This window comes from Panthera leo, chromosome A1 (assembly GCF_018350215.1).
Source record: "Panthera leo isolate Ple1 chromosome A1, P.leo_Ple1_pat1.1, whole genome shotgun sequence".
Classification (NCBI taxonomy): domain Eukaryota; kingdom Metazoa; phylum Chordata; class Mammalia; order Carnivora; family Felidae; genus Panthera; species Panthera leo.
This window is the reverse complement of record NC_056679.1, coordinates 156,143,213-156,159,708: the sequence shown is the minus strand read 5'-3', so window position 1 is coordinate 156,159,708 and position 16,496 is coordinate 156,143,213. Positions and strand designations below refer to the sequence as shown.

General features: G+C 37.6%; 1 protein-coding gene across 9 annotated transcripts in view; it reads left to right on the top strand.

Annotated features, from left to right (window-relative positions):
- KIAA0825 (KIAA0825 ortholog) overlaps positions 1-16,496 on the top strand; it is a 293,878-nt gene that overhangs the window by 186,917 nt on the left and 90,465 nt on the right. For all 9 annotated transcript variants that reach the window (XM_042943406.1, XM_042943366.1, XM_042943346.1 and 6 more), the window contains 3 exons: positions 1,134-1,293; positions 5,398-5,556; positions 7,340-7,434. In XM_042943406.1, the coding sequence (XP_042799340.1) occupies positions 1,134-1,293; positions 5,398-5,556; positions 7,340-7,434 (414 nt within the window). The remainder of the gene's footprint in view (positions 1-1,133; positions 1,294-5,397; positions 5,557-7,339; positions 7,435-16,496) is intronic.

Below are 16,496 nucleotides of genomic sequence, written 5' to 3'. Positions count from 1 at the left end.
TTTTTTTTTTTTAAGAAAGATTTTGGAAGCTACATGTGGAAGCAATATAAAAGTTAATGTCCAGCAGCTGGGTATCATTTGGTTCAGTCTTCAGGTCAGCGGCACTGACTCTTAGCAGAACTAATTTTATAATCATGGCAAAATCTCAGTAATGAACTGCAGTATATAGTTGATTACACCACAGTAAATTTCATTTAGTCTGAGAAACAGTGGAAAACCATGCATTTTCTTAAGAATGCTTAGATTGCAACGCCTAACATGATCATACCTAATATCAAGTGTAATAAGAAAAGTAGTATGGAATATATATGATGCATGTTGTATAGAGTTCTTTTGCACTGGTATAGTTTGAGAATTTTTTTTTTACTTATGTCATTCATCATTACTATGTAAATAATGTTTAAAATCAATAACAAGAGTATGTGTTTTTAGAAATGTTTCACAAATAAAACTTGCATATTCCCGGCGTGGTGACACTAGACCCTTTTCCTGAAAGAATAATCAGGGCAGTGACTTTTGCTAGGTATCCTTACCAAGAAGAAACAGGAGAGGGGCCTTATATTTTTAAAAGGCAACAAGTGTCAAAAGGCTAATGTAAAATACCCAGTGGTAAGCACACTGCCAGGAAGCACCCAGCCTATATTTAGCATAATAGGCTCCCCTTTTGACACTTTAATTAGTCTTTAATGTGTTCTACGACAGGTGTAAAGAGGAATCTACAAAAGACAGAATACCAAAGCTATTTCTGGCATCAAAGATACTTTTTATCCTCAAAGAGAAAATACAAATTATTTCTTACATGTTCTTAAAAAGAAATGTTTTGTTTTCATCCCATGATTATAGCAATTTCAACAATTGCAGTAATGGGAAAATGTTTTATAGATAGGAGTATAAATGCAATAAAGAAGTGTTTTAAAAGAAACCATTCAATTTTTAAAAATGCTTTCAGGTGCTCAGTCCTGAGGCACTATTTCTATGAGCAGGGGCGGTTTGGGAAGGCTTACCTATTTGAGCAGTCTTTATGGTGCTTTGAATATGAGATTTACATCGACTCTCCACACTCAATCTCTTTGATTATTTTCCATCTTTACAATTCTTCACCACTGATACTTATATGCTTTCTTTGTGTTTAGTGCATTTATGACGATGGAGAAAAGCACAGCCTTAGAAGAAGGAGATAGTGCTCTTGAACTGACTGAGCAGAAAATAAACATGATGGTCCTGGATATCTGCCACAAACCAGGTGGCAGCGAGTACCTGCGGCAAATTTATCACATCATGCGGCTCAATGAGGTAGGGAAACGGCCTTTTTACCGAGCAATTAGGTGTGTACTGGCCTGAGGCAGCGTCTGCTGGCAGCTAAGGGTTAGTCAAGGAGGTGATAATACTTCTTAAAGTCAATACCAAACTCAATATTGCATTATTAATAGAATCTATTCAGCCCCGGCTGTTCTGCATTTGTACAGCAGAAGCTTCACCGAAACAATGTAGGTTTTATTTATATGGTTTAAACAATAACACGGCTCATAAACTCAGTGCAGTTCTGAATTGTATAGACTAGACGTGTAGTTTGGGAATTGTGTGTTTGTGACTGTTAAGCTGATGTTAAAATCTGCTGTTGGCGAATGATGAATTTTCCTCAGAGAGATGTACTTCTTCTATAGACGTCATACTTGGTGAAGTTGGAGATTTCTCACATAATGAGAAAGTTTCGGAAGAATATTGAGCCATACTCGGGAGCAACTAGATTAACCCAAGAAAATGCATTAACGTATGGACACTGGTTAGAGCCAATGTCATGCTTGTCTATGTCTCTGCTGGATTAAGCCTCTGACCTTGCATGTTTGTGGCTGTTTGAACAAAAATGTAAAGAGGAGGTATCTCAGTTATTGCCTTGAAACAATACAAGTTTGCTAACTTGATCAGGTTTTTAATCTGAGCATTTGTATGTGAATTAGAATGTGACATCTAATGTGCATTAGAATTATGTTTATATTTGCAAACGCATGCATGTATTTTTGGAAATACTAAAAATTCTATAATATGAATAATGTGAAGCTATAGTGTTTTATCTCAATGAGGTAGGCCTTCAAAACCATAAATTTCCAAGGAGTGAATTAAATTCTACCACAGCATTTTACAACCCAGTTATATAAATGTTCTTCCTGCTACCATCTATCTGAAAGTTACTTCAAGTAAATTTTGTTTCCTGGCTTTCCTAGAGCTAATCAACCAGTCAACCTATAAACAGGTGATATAATAGTGCATTCAATGATCGCCTGAGAAGGAGGGGAAGGATTTGTTGCTATGAGGAATGGTCCAGTCCCTGAGGCACCTAAGCTCAGTATATAATTGTTAGCTACCTACTACCTATTCACATTTGCTAATGATCCCTCGTAATTTGTTAAGGGTTTCTATGTGGGGAACTCAGGTGCTCCTGGACTTGGCTAATGGAAAGACCACCACTGCGAAGTCATGGTCTTCACTGGCATGTCCACGTGGCCACCCAGATTGGCTTAAGTAACCATGGTGACTACTGAGCAACAGCTGTTGAAGTAGGATTACCATGGGATTTTTAGGAAAGTGGCGTTGCAAGAGTTCTGAGAACAGTCGTGGCTGGTATAGATTGCCAAACTGATAGACGAGTCCACTTTTTAAAAGCGTTTGGCATGAAAAAGATCAGTAATCACCAATAAGAGAAATTAAGTTGGATATTTACTGGCTGTTAGCCACCTGTCATATTCAGGAAATCAATCAAAAGGCTGTTTTTCCCTCCTAGAACTTGTGGACGTTTGAGGCAGGGGCTCTGACCAGGTCTATTGTGAGACCTGTTGTATATAAGGCTCTTCACTGGGGCACTGCCTCATTTTGATCAATTAAGTTCAGAGTTAGGATTTTTCTTTCATTACAACTGAAGAAACTTACTGTTAGGGCAGTGTTTATCACATGGGATGTCAAGCCACGTACTTGTTGATTTACTGTTCCCGAATGAGAAACATCGCGGCAAGGTAAGAGGCCTGCTGTGAGGTGAGGCTAGAGCCAGAAAAAGTAGTGAGCCCTTTGTCTTATGACTACTAAAACAAAACAGGCAAAAAATTCAATAACAACATAAGGCTGACTAGGCACCTAGTGTTACTACTTCGAACTGCTTTTATACTGAGGCATTGCTATGCTGTAGGTAAAATTTGCACTGTGAAACGTGTTCATTTGCTGAGCGTTATGAGTCTTTAGCATTTTCAGGTGTACTGTTTAATATGCTTCCAAATGGCAGCACAAATACAGATGCATTGACAAGTATAGGCATGGGTAAGGGGAAGAATGAGTGTGCCATCGAGTAACAACAAAGTTATCAGACGAAATGAGTTTAAGAATGTTTGTCTTTGAGACAAAGGTCAGATGTCTTAGTTAAAAGTTCAGTGGGTAGTTGAAGAACCTGGCCATGAGCAAAGATGAGGAAGGCCGTGACTATAGTTTTTGGTGGCCTCAGTGAGTTTGGTAGTTGAGGTCCTGGGACTGGTGGAGCTCTTCCAGTGGAGAAAAATGCAGAAACGGTGGGTAGAGAAATAAGCTTTAATGTAACTGCACCGGTAGAGTGTTCAAAAGGATGTTAAAAGAAGAATATATTTTTTTTCCAAAGAAGTACATCAGATTTAGCAGTGAATCCGGTTAAAGCGACGACACCGCAGAAAATCAGTTTTTTTTAGAAGGGGTAGCAACCATGGTCAAGATAGCAGAGAGGCCAGAGAAATTAACAAGGGAAAAAACACCATTGTGTTGACAACTTGCAACACAGCACTTTATCTTTTTTGAATTGTGGAACAAAAAAAGCCGAAATGCAGCAATGTAAGGGGAAATCAGTTGAAACAGATTGCCATTAGCCAAAACAAAGCAGTTGTTCTCGTTAGAATCTTTTATTCCTTTTTAAAATTTTACATTCCGAAATCATAATGCAGAGAAATTTTATTTCTGTGTAAAAATCTAAATCTAGGCATAAAATTCTTTTTTGGTGGCTTTATTATTATCTAATGATACTTAGTAGGAGTCTGTGTGTGTGTGTGTGTGTGTGTGTGTGTGTGTGTGTGTGTGTGTGTGTGTTATGGAATTAATCTAAGGAGATGTGGTCCACAATGAGCAAGTTTAAGAAATGATTATCATTGTTAAGTGGTGATTTTTACGGTTTCAGGAACTCAAATTTACCTTCCAGGATGAGTGCAGTGGGCATTCTCTATTCCCGAAGTTACAGAGCCACAGGAAAAAGCACAGTGAACTGAAACCAAATATGGGGATTCTCACTCACACTCTACCACTCACCCCTGTGTAACCTCAGGCTCAGCCCATGACCTTTCAGAATCAACCACTGAATGTGGGGTGGGCTAGAGTTATTTAAACTTTCATATGCCTACCAATCTCCTGGGAAACACTGTTAGTGATCAGATTTTATTTGGTGTGGGGTCTGAGATTCGGGTTTTCTAAGTTCCCAAGAAAGGCTGACTTGAATGGTCTAGGCCCTAGACTGTGGGTACCAAGGGTTTTCCAGATGACCTCTGACATCCTTTTCAGCTCTAATGCTGTGAACCTAGCCCTACTCTTGAAGAAAAACTGAAAATCAGAAAAATGTTTATATTCCTTATGTATTAAATGACTTATTAACATTAAGTCATTACTATTTGATAGTTTATAGGAAACTGTAAGTCATTTTAATTGTTGTCTTCTAGAAGAAGTCTAATAAAATAGATTAGGATCATTCACCTTATTTATTTATGGATGGAGAATGAAATATAATGCAGTAGATTGACTTTTTTGCCCAGGCTGCCACTGGCAGTTGGGGTGTTAGAATTACGTATGTTGAGCTTCTTTTGAACCTTGATATTTTCCAGTCAAGAGCATGGAAATAGAATTTAGGAGTTTGAATTATAATTAATTCTACATAGAGTAAGATTGCTTGCAGTGAAATATCAGAGTACTTAGCACTCTGCTGAGCATGAAGTAGATAACAACTTCACTTAATGAATGAATGAGCAATCTTGTCCTGTGAGTAATCATGCATCTGAGTTAAGTTTTGGTAACCAGACATGTTAACACATGAACCAATGACAAGACAATGCCTATTAAAAACATCCTGATATATCAAGCATACATTCATTATGTGAGAATTGGTAAAATGGTTTTCTAATCTATCCTATATATTAGGTGAACCTGTTTTTGATGGGTTTGTTGCAACGCTGATTGGTATTCTGCTATGTTTCTTCCGAAAATGTATTCTGTCCTGAGGCAAGTAATACACTGTAATCTAGCAAATGTGCTGAAAGGGTAGATTTGGATATTGATCAGTGTATTTTTAAAGAGAATATATGCTTCCCACCATCACGACTTGTAATTTTTTTTCCCCCCTTGAAGGAATATTTAAAAGAACAGCTGTTTTCTATGAATGGTGCAGAGGAAAAGCCATTACCCATCAGACCTTTAAAGACGACCTTGAGGAGTGTGGAAGATCAGCCTTCTGCCTTTAACCCTTTCCATGTGTACAAGGCATTTAGTGAAAACATGCTAGATCAGGTATGTGGAAAATAGTAAGTTTACCTTAAACGTGTATTTTGTTTTTTGTTTTTTTTTTTTACATAAATAAAAAAGGTGCTTTGTGTCTGAATACTTACTCATAAGCTTTTTTCTTTTTTTTGGCTAGGAAGCAAAAGGCCTTGTTCTTACCTATATGGTCTACATGAATTGACTTTGAAATAGTTATTTTACCTTCTTTCTATTTGTCAAACTGATTCATATGTTTGGTCTGTATAATTTAACTTTTGACCAGGTCAGCTCGCCATGGGCAGTGGGAACATCTGTTAGGCTGTGTCTACAGAAGGCCTGAAAAACCAGGCATTTTGTAACAGTCTTCTCCCTCTCTTGTGCCCACCCCCATCCCTGATCCACACACTCAAAGAACACTTAGCAATTATTATGAATTTATCTAATTTATCAGGAAAATAATAACAGTTTATAATTAATTATAAATAAAGCCTTGAGCTCCTGTTTTAAGTGGAATGAGATAAGTTTCCCTTCTTATAACCCTAAACATATTCCTGATCTTTAAGTCAGGATACTTGGAATAAAGTCAATGTGATAAATACCACATGTTTTTAACATCAGATTATGCCACTGTTGAAGCTACCTGCTTCAGTCATTACGTGAATAGATCAAATTTATGCCAAAGTATTTGAAGTCTAAAGTTGCTTTTGCTTTGTTTGTTCTTTTGCTGAATAAAAAGGAAAAAGCTTTTTGACAGACTATTTGAACTAACAGGGCAGAAGAGAAGGATTGCTTGACCTAGAGCTCTGATGAAAATAAGAATTAAAACAATGGCCTAATTCGGGATGCAGATAATATTTTTGCCATGCCTGTTACGACCCTAGTCTACATTCATCAATACTGTAGTAGAATAAGACCTTCAAATGCTGACAACCCGGGGCAGAATTCTCCTGCTCTATGACAGGATTGTGGTGCTCCATTAATCAGCAAGTGACAGGGCATAGTTCTTGTAGGATTTTAAACATCGGCCTGGACTCTTATTAGCACAACTATTTCATTTTAAGGAATGCAAGCATCTGTAATACTTGAAAACAAATATATTGTATAAGTTTGAGTTTATTGGCTGCTTCTCTATGTTGTACATTAGACGGCTCCAAACCATAAATAATCATTGTAGCTGTTGAATTATCCTCACTTCATTTAAATAAATGGCATGTTTTATTCTGCTCTGAATTATGAGATTATCTTTCACAGTAATTTTTCTCTTTACTTTGTTGTGAAATTACCTATTAAATGAGAAAAAAGAATGCTTTTTACATTCACAGCTCATTCTCATTTCCACTTTAAAGCATTTTCTTAACCAAAATAACGTTGATACCATACTCTAATGAAGTGTCTTGTAATTTGAGTCCTAGCACTTCTAAGTTTGTTTTTTACATCAGAGCTCTGGATGCTAAAGAAATAAAAACCATGAATGGATATATGAAAAAGTTGCCAATTATTTCACTTTTCAAAGAGTCACCCTCTCAGAGAAACTTGTTGGGCAAATGCCATTAGCACTTGGAAGAATAACGACTCAAGAAATTGATTTATATTTTTATAAATAATGACTACATCCCCAAATGGATTTATAAATTAATTGCTGTCTTATTGGAATAAAAACCTTCTTCTGTGGACATGATTGATGCTATCTGTCTAAGTCCTTGTTCTGGACCCCCCTCCTTCTTAGTTAGTCTATCACAGCTGGAGCTTTAATTTACTGATCATATTAACTCTGATTAATAACTAACAATAGCGTCTTCCCATTTATCAACAGTCAGCCATCACAAAATGGAGCTGGAATTGGTCAAACTTGCTGCCAAATTATCTGGGACTGGATAAGATGACCTTCAGTGTACTGCTCAAAAACAGGTAATGAGATTTGTGATTTGGGGGATCTGGTTGGGGGATATATATATACATATATCCTTTATATATTATATGCATATATGTGTGTGTGTGTGTGTGTGTGTGTGTGTGTGTGTGTGTGTGTATAGAGAGAGAGAGAGAGAGTGAGAGATGGAAGTAGATCAAGTATACTTTCTAAATGCTGTTTTCCCATAGTAAGCATTTACAAAAGGCAGTACAAAATTTTTTGAGATGAAATTAGTTGGTTTTAGTCTGAATTTCAAATATTTTTGAATTTGTATATACAATAGCACAACATTGTACACACCAAAAGTTACCAACTTGAATGTCATTAGAATACTATATATTTGTTTACAATAATTTAATGAATGCGTACAAAATGCCAAGCCAAATCAACCAGTCTCATCAGGGGAAACATGTAAGTAAAACTGTCATGATTGAATTTTTTGCTTTGAAGCCAGTTATTTTGGCACTTTCTTGCTAAAGCTTCAGTTGCATATTATTTTACACACACATAAACACACACACACGCACACCCCAGGACAATCCAACAAAATGATAACGTGATTTCAGCCTGGGAACCTACACATGTAATTTATTTTGCAGAAAAGTATAAACATTTCCTTTTATTTTGGATCAATTAACATAGATTTTAAAATACTTTAAAGTCTTTGGTGAAAACTGTAAGGTGTTATCTTTAAAAATTGGATTTCTCTATCAAGTATGACATTTTCACATAAGCTACATATGTGTGCAACTTTTAAATTCAAGCATCATTTGTTTGCTTGTAGTTCAGTATGAGAATTATTTTGTATAGAATCTTTGTGATGTAGAATGTTCATATCTTTTTGATATAAATATTAAATATATATTTTTTCCTGATAGCAATGACAGAATAGTCAAATCATCCTTGACAAATCTGGGTATATATATGAAAATATCAGGAGGGAGAGATAACCAGTATTTCCCATAATTTCTTAAGTGGAGGTTTAAAAAGGGTAGCTTTATTGCCAGTGAAAGCTGGAGCTTAAATGTGTGGTCACGATGGTGTTTCTAATATTTCACCCCTGAAGGAAGCTCTCCTGCCCATCATGTACAAAGCTGAACCATCTAGCTTTCCCATCAAGGACAGCCTTCTCCCAGCAAGCTTACCACCTGGCAGGCAGTAGTTGAAAATGCACTCTGTTCATGCACAAGTCCCCTGGAGTGGCTCCTATCATCTCCCAAAGTTGCTTGGGAGATGGAAGGTGGGGTGGTAGAGGAGACACCAGGTCTTTGTTGAATCTATGGTTGTGTGATGTTTACATAATGTTAAATGTCTGTCTGGGAACAAACTAGGAAAGATAACTCAGTTTTTCCCTGCTGTCTGTAAAGTTTTGAGCCTTTGCTGACTAACTGTATTCTATCTTACTGAGTGTTTTCAGCTGTGAATTGGTGCTTCCGGTCCACTAAATGGTGCTCTGGGGGCAACACACCCTTCAAACCTTTCTGCATTTGCTATGTATAATGTTCACTTTGAAGTGAATTTGTGTTTTTAACAAAATTGCATGTTGTTATTTTTGTTTAACAACTTTAGATACACTTCAATTAGGACAATAGCTATTAAAGTCTATTTCCCTGAGACAGCATGTGCAAGAGTGAGAAAATAGAACTCCCACAAATTTAGCCAGAAGTAACAGGTCAAAACAGTTTTATTGGAAAAGGGTCGTGAATCTTTAATAGAAACAGCTAGACTATCACTTTATTAAAGAACCTTGGAACCTTAAAGAATGCTCTGAAAGGCATTCTACTCCAAACTACTACATAGTGCAAGCTATGAGTATAATTGATCTACCTTAGAGGGAATTTTTATTTATTATTTATTATTATTTATTATTTACTATTACTATTTATTATTATTTATTATTATTATTTATTTTTTAAATGGTACCTTGAAGTTTTGACAACACGGCTATTTGAGAATATGCATTTGAAAGTGAGACCACAGAACACTGAGCTTTAGAATGAGAGTTATGAATTTTATCCTACATCCGTAAAGTGATACTTTTACATACTATTGTGAACTACCTATAGTAGTTCGGCTGAATATGCTGAATTCTTTTTTTTCAAACTCAGCAATTAAACTTGTTTTCTTTTTCTGTCTTTAATTGGTAGTAGGTTTATACTAATCTATGTCTGCACTTTGGTCAAGTGTATATATGGGGAGCAATTATTATCTGAGGACATAATGGTACAAAGAAGAGTGAACACAAATGTAAAAATTTGAAAAAAGTTGAGGAGCAGGGAATCCTTTATATTCACCTTCTAAATTCTTTTGTGCCTGGTCTTCAAATTTAATATCATAAGCAGACCATCCATGGACTTACTCTCTAAAGACCCCAAGCCTGGAGTGAACCAGACCTCCATCATGGCTTTGGAAGGCAAACAGTGACAAAATGGGCAAGAAGCAGGGTGTCTAAATGCCACATGAGTCACTTAGGAGATACTCAAGAGATGACCGTGTGAAGGACAGTTCAGACATAGGAAGAAAGGAGATGCGTGGCACCAGCTGTATCTGGATCTGAGACAATACTGGTTATTTGTTCCACAGGCTGGCTCTGCGATGATTCCAAAGGCAGAACCAATCTTAAAGTGACTACCTGAGAACTTGGTAGGGATGTGCCCTCTGCTCACTGTCAGGCCTCATCTCAAAGCAGTTCTCCCAATTCATGATGTTCTGAGTTCATTGTCTTCTTCCTATTGTTGGGATTCTCCAAGCTCTTTATTGTTTCAGGGTCTCTGTACTCGCAGTTCCCTCAGCTCTTCACATGGTAGCTGCCAGGTTGTCCATCTGAGGTACATGTTACCTCCTCAGAGAAGCCTTTCCTTATCTCCCACCTAAAGGTACCCTCCAGATCACCCTAGCATTGTATTCTACTGTGCTTTCTTGGGTTATCAGTATCTGAACTCTTACTTTCTGTTGGTTTTCTCCTAATCCTGCCCCCTCCATTCCTGCCCCCCCCCCCACCCCAGGTAGAATATAAACTCCATGAGAATAGCACCTTACCTGTTTTGCTCACACTGTGTCTACAGTACCTAGAACAGCTATCAGATATCTACAATAGATTTTGAGTGATATTTGTTGAATTAGTTAACAGACAAATGAGGAATAAGAATACAGGGGAAAAGTCGGCTCCTGACAGATGAGCACAGAGTTGGCATTCTCTAAATGTGAGTTTGGATCAATAGTCATGTAGATATGAGAAGTATATTCTGGAAAATCTCAAGTAAAAAAATTATCGAGCTGCATGATCATTCTCTACATTTTCCACATTCAGCTGAAAATCTGGTTAAACTCTGTGTGTTTAAAATGCCTGTTTTTATTATTATGCGACATTTGGCTCAGATTAAAAGCATGGAACACTGGTCTTTATTTTTAATTAATTGATCCAGTTCAAGTCATAACCTGTTCAGCAACAAGGTCCGTTCTTTATTCCGCGATTCAGAAATCTTGTGACATTTGGATGGTAGGGTTTGTATTCATTAAATGATACTAAAAACACAAGTTGAAAAATTTAAGGTAGTGTTAGCTGACAGAAGTATCTAACCAAGCCTTTGTAAATTTGCGATGTTCAAGGCATTTGAAAAAAAAAATGTAGTCGCTGAGACCTCAGAGAGAGATCCCGAATATATATTAATGATAGATGTTTTTCAATTTAAAAAATTTGCCATTGCGGGGGAAAAAAAGGCTCCTCTGAGGTTCAGAAAATCAACATATATATCAGTTCTACGCCTTTACCTCTAATGCTATGTAAGAGTAAGTACAGTGATTGTACATTGATCTTTTGAATCCGTTTCTTACTATTAGTTCCTCGCTTTCTTTCTCACTGACTTTAAAATAAATCCAGACTAGCGAATGAGACGGTGATTGCATTTGCAGGAGAGTTCACCAGGAGGGACACTGTATATTCCTTCATTCATGGCGAATCTCCAGATTGCCATTTTGATATTGTTTTCTTTGTCACTGGAACAAATTTATGTAGCTTTACCTTATTTATTCCAGACTAATTCCCAAGAATTGTGGCATTGAAAATAATCTGTGAATACAGAGGAATGCTATGCTATTTTAACCATCTAAATATACTGCATATGAGTTTGGCTTCGAGTTGAGCAAACACAATTAAATAGGACGGCAGGAACAGCAGAAGGGGTGGTGGCAGCAGATTTCTGGCTATCACTTTGGGGCCTTTCCAGGTGGACAATAACCATACATCTGAGAGGAAACAGAGATTAGAAAACATGTTTTAGAAGAGCTGTTGATTTGTGGAGTTGATTGTTTGCTTTTAATAATAATAATTATTAAAGTACCTTTCTGCTATATCAGATGATAATGTGTGTGCCCTGTGGTGTGCAGAGAGTAGAAAATATCGTCTGTGGCCTTTAACTGCGCACACTGCACTCTGCAATGTCCGTCCTCGGGCAGTGCAGCCATTAGCACAATGTTTATGGTTGCTCACAGCAGTAAATTCCTGATGCAGCAGCAGGCTGCCTGGTGATGGAGAGATGGGTTTAAAAAAGGGGGAAGCTGATTTTAGAAATAACACACCTCTGAGCCATTACATACATTACATATGCCGTGGCATTCAAATCTGGGTATTTTTCATGTTCTCGCTCTCTCTATAAAAAACCCTTTTCTTTCCACCTCCCCCAAAGGGAAGGCCTCAGACTCAGTGACTCTCTACCCATCACCAGTATGTGCTCAAGTAGGAGCAGGCTTCCCGCCCATCCTTAACTCCCAAAGCAGCACATCTAAAGTGTATTTAGGATGTAAGACTTTAACACTGTGACCCTCAAGATTTTCAGGAGTTAGGGCCTCTGTGCATGGACCAAACAAACTGGTACCTGTATATTGTTTTCTGTTTGGTAACTTCTATATACCGTCTTTTGTAGTGTGTAAAGTACTTTGCCACATCTCCTCTGACCCTCACAACAACTACGTAATAAGAGACAGGTACCAGTGAGGTTGCAAAACATTGAATCACGCTCCTAAGGTCACAGGTAATAAATGGCATCTGGAACTCAAAACGAAGTCTTCTGAGACTGTATCTGGTGCTTTATCGACTACACCGTATTCCTGATCAAGTTTCTTTTTTCCAGCTTCATTGAGATACGCTTGATACATAACATTGTAGAAGTTTAAGGTGTACCATGTGTTGATTTGATACACTTATGTATTGTGAAACGATTACCACCGTAGTGCTAATGAACCCCTCCATCAATCACATAATTGCCATATCCTTTTTGTGGAAGGAACATTTAAGATCTACTTGCTAAGCAACTTCCAAGTGTATAATATGGTCACAACTATAATCTCTATGCCATTCTCTAGGTCTTCATCTTATAACTGGAAGTTTGTACCCTTTGGTCATTTTTTTTTTTTAATTAGCTATGTATTCACTGTAAATCTACTGATGATAATGAAGACAGCAAACCTGGAGGTCAATTGCCACCTGGCTGGCATAACTTAAGTGAATTGCATACACGTATTTAACTGTAAATCCTTACAATAACCTTATAAATAACCTTATAAGGTTATATATTATTATAGTTTTCTTGACAAGGAAACTAAGGCACATAGGCACAGAGGTCTAAGTGATGGTGCCTGGATTCCCGTTCATGTCCACGTTCTTGACCACTTTTCTCTGAAGTTGAGGGACAGGATAATCCAAAAAAGTGAAGGCCAGGTTAAAGACTATGGCTAGAGGCTGAGGAAGAGAGTATACATCACACATATAAAAGACATTCATGGGGCACCTGGGGTGATTCAGTTGGTTAAGCATCCAACTATTGGATTTCAGCTCAGGTCATTATCTCAGGGTCATGGGATCAAGCCCTGTCAGGCTTCCCGCTGAGTGTGGAGGCTGCTTGAGATTCTCTCTCTCTCTCTCTCTCTCTCTCTCTCTCTCTCTCTCTTTCTCTCTCTCTCTCTCTCTCTCTATCTCTCTCTCTCTATCTCTGTGTGTGTGTGTGTGTGTGTGTGTGTGTGTGTGTATCTTTCTGCTCCTCTCCCCGAAAGAAAGAAAGAAAGAAAGAAAGAAAGAAAGAAAGAAACATTTCCAAGGAAGCTTGAGGGCTCAGTTTACTCTATTCCTAATTTGCATAAAAGTTAGGTACCATATATTCTCTTTGAAGATGGTGTGGCCCAGATATCCTTGAGGTGGAGAGGAGCCAAGCTTACCCTTTCTTCAGAGTCAGTGTGTCAGATTAAATCCTGCAAGTAGATAGGATTAGAGATGCAGGAAGTTTTCTGGAAGAGCTACATATGAAGGGTACAGAGGAAGAGGGTGGGTAGGCAAATAAACCTTCAGACCAAGTTGCTGATCTGTTAGCTGTGAAAGGAGAGAGGGGAGGTGGGTGGGGTAGAAAGAGTCATGGGTAGAGGGTAGTTATAAGGTTTCAACAAGGCCCATGTGACTCCACGAGCTAAGGTCCACACACTAGAATAGTCTCATGTCCTGCAGGCGTGGGCTGGCATTACTACCTCCATTGTGCTCAGACATTGGCTAAAGTCCACATGGAAGCATGTCCTGAGCACAGGGGAGATGTTGAGCAATGACAACGAGGGCCACTCATCCCCATGATGACTGTAGGCATGTAAGTGGTGCATTTCTCCATTGCCACCATTGTGGGGTGCAAACAGTGGTTCTCTCCTACGTGAGAGAGTGTATGTGTATGTATTGTATAAATTAATAGGAATGTGATTTAAATGAAGGTCTGCATTAATTCAGTGAAGCAGAAAACAGGCTACCTAAATAAATAGGTTAAATGCTATTGACAGAAACGCAGAATTGGCAACATTTTGATGAAAGGAAGGTATAATAATTTTCTCAAAAGCAGCCATGGGAGAATTTTTCACTTGTCAAGTTGAACCAAAATTCACTTTGTAATGAATTTGTGCCTACCTAATTATGCATTCACATACTGGCACTTTGGGGTTCTTGCAATATATCAAAAGCTATTAAAAACTTGCTTGTATGAAGTACATTCTTTTTTTCAATAACTCTTCTTTAAGTCTTTCCCCTGTCAAATTCTTTTCAGAACCCAAACCCTCTGTGATGTTTTTCTGCAAAAAGTTTCAACATGGGTGCATCCACGAGTAGTTGTCATAGACCCATTGACTCATTTTGGTTGACGATGAAAAGGCCATTGACTGCTTTTTCGGCTTATTGGTCACCATAGGATGTCTCTGTTTATGTTGCTACATCAGCGTAAAGACAGGAAATTATCTCTGAAGATATTTTCATTATGACATAATTATGAGAGAGATTTAAATGTTTGCTAAATATAGTGAAATAAGGTAACAAATGTGAACAATAATGTTCACTTTCTTAACATTTCTGATATTATTATTTTAGTACTTTTCTGTTGTGTTGTGTGTGAAACTAGTTAGGATGTCTATAGTGCTTTCTTAAGTTGTCAATGAGACTCTCACCTTTATGTACCCTGAGGGGCAGCCTTAAATCTGATTTTTTTCCCCCAAAATAGGAGCTCTGGTGAAAAAAATTTTAAATGAAGATGTTTTTGTATCCAGAATATGTGTATTAATATAACTGTGAAATTTGTTTTGTAATCAACTATAAGCAATACATACACGTGTATTATTTCAAATGGTACAGGAAGATATGAAAGAGAAAGTTCCCCACCCCAGCTCCTCAGTCACAGAAATCCCACTCACTTGTAACCATTTGAGCCATTTCTTTTTTTATTTATTTGAGTTGACACATCTAAGGGATATGCTACACCAGTAATTGTTAAAACTTTATCAACTTAATATGATTGATTCCTTGCACTGAAAGATATAGAATTTGAACTACCATCTCCTGTCCCCTCCTCTTCAAGCGCTACTAATAAAATTTCATTTTAGCTCTTCCACTGGCCACTTTGATGTCATATGGTACAACCTCCATTTTTAAATTGATTTGTATTGTTTATATTATGTACTTTTATTTTACATAAAATAAAATTCACGAGTGGCGTATATAGTTCTGAGTTGAAACATGCATGAAATTGTTGAACAATCATGACTAGCAAAATCACTTAGGGGCACCTGGGTGGCTTAATCGGTTAAGTAACCGACTTTGGGTCAGGTCATGATCTCATAGTCGGTGAGTTCGACCCTGCTTTGGATTCTGTATCTCCCTCTCTCTCTGCCCCTCCCCTGCTTGCACTCTATCTCTCTCAAAAATAAATAAACATTAATTTTTAAAAAGAAATCATTTAAAAAGGTTCTCTTGCAATGACCCTCTGTAGTCAATTTCTTCCCTGTCTCAATCCCTGGCAATCACTGATCTGTTCCCTGTGTGGTTTTCTTCTTTCAGGAAGGTATAGTAATAGAATTATATACTATGTTGCTTTTTCAATCTGTCTCTTTTTACTCAGCGTGATGCATTTGAAATTCTTCCAATTGTTCTTCTTACTGTAGAATAGTAGTAGTCCATTGTATGAATGTTCCATTCAATGGTTTGTTGATCCATTTACCTGTTAAGGGACATTTGGATTGTTCACAGTATTGGTGATTGTGGGTAGTCTTTATAACCATTTGTGTGCAGGTTTTTACATGAACATAGGCTTTTATTTCATGTGGATAATACCTAGAAGTGGGAATGCTGGATTGTCTAGTACATTTATGTTTAACTTTATAAAGAAATTGTATCTGCCTATATTTTACACTGCCTATGAGAAATTTGATGCCAAAAGGACTCTTTCCCCCCTTTTTGTCTCCCTGGATGCTTTTTTTTTAAGTCATACCCCCCACCTCCCAAATGACATCGTGTCTATCTTTGTGTGAGTCCTTGATTTCTCTTGGCATTGAGTAGGCCCCTTCAGTATTGTGATTTTCTTTAGATTTTTCCCCCCTGTTATTGATTATTCCCTCCGCCCCCATCCCTAGTTACATCTATATCCCTTTCTGGGTTTCCTTTTAAGACAGTTGTTCTGATTTATTCTTTCCTCAGATACTGCTAAAGGCCTCCTAGCCTTGGTCCTCCCATTCTCAAACACTCTATATCCTTCCCTAACCTCTTTTC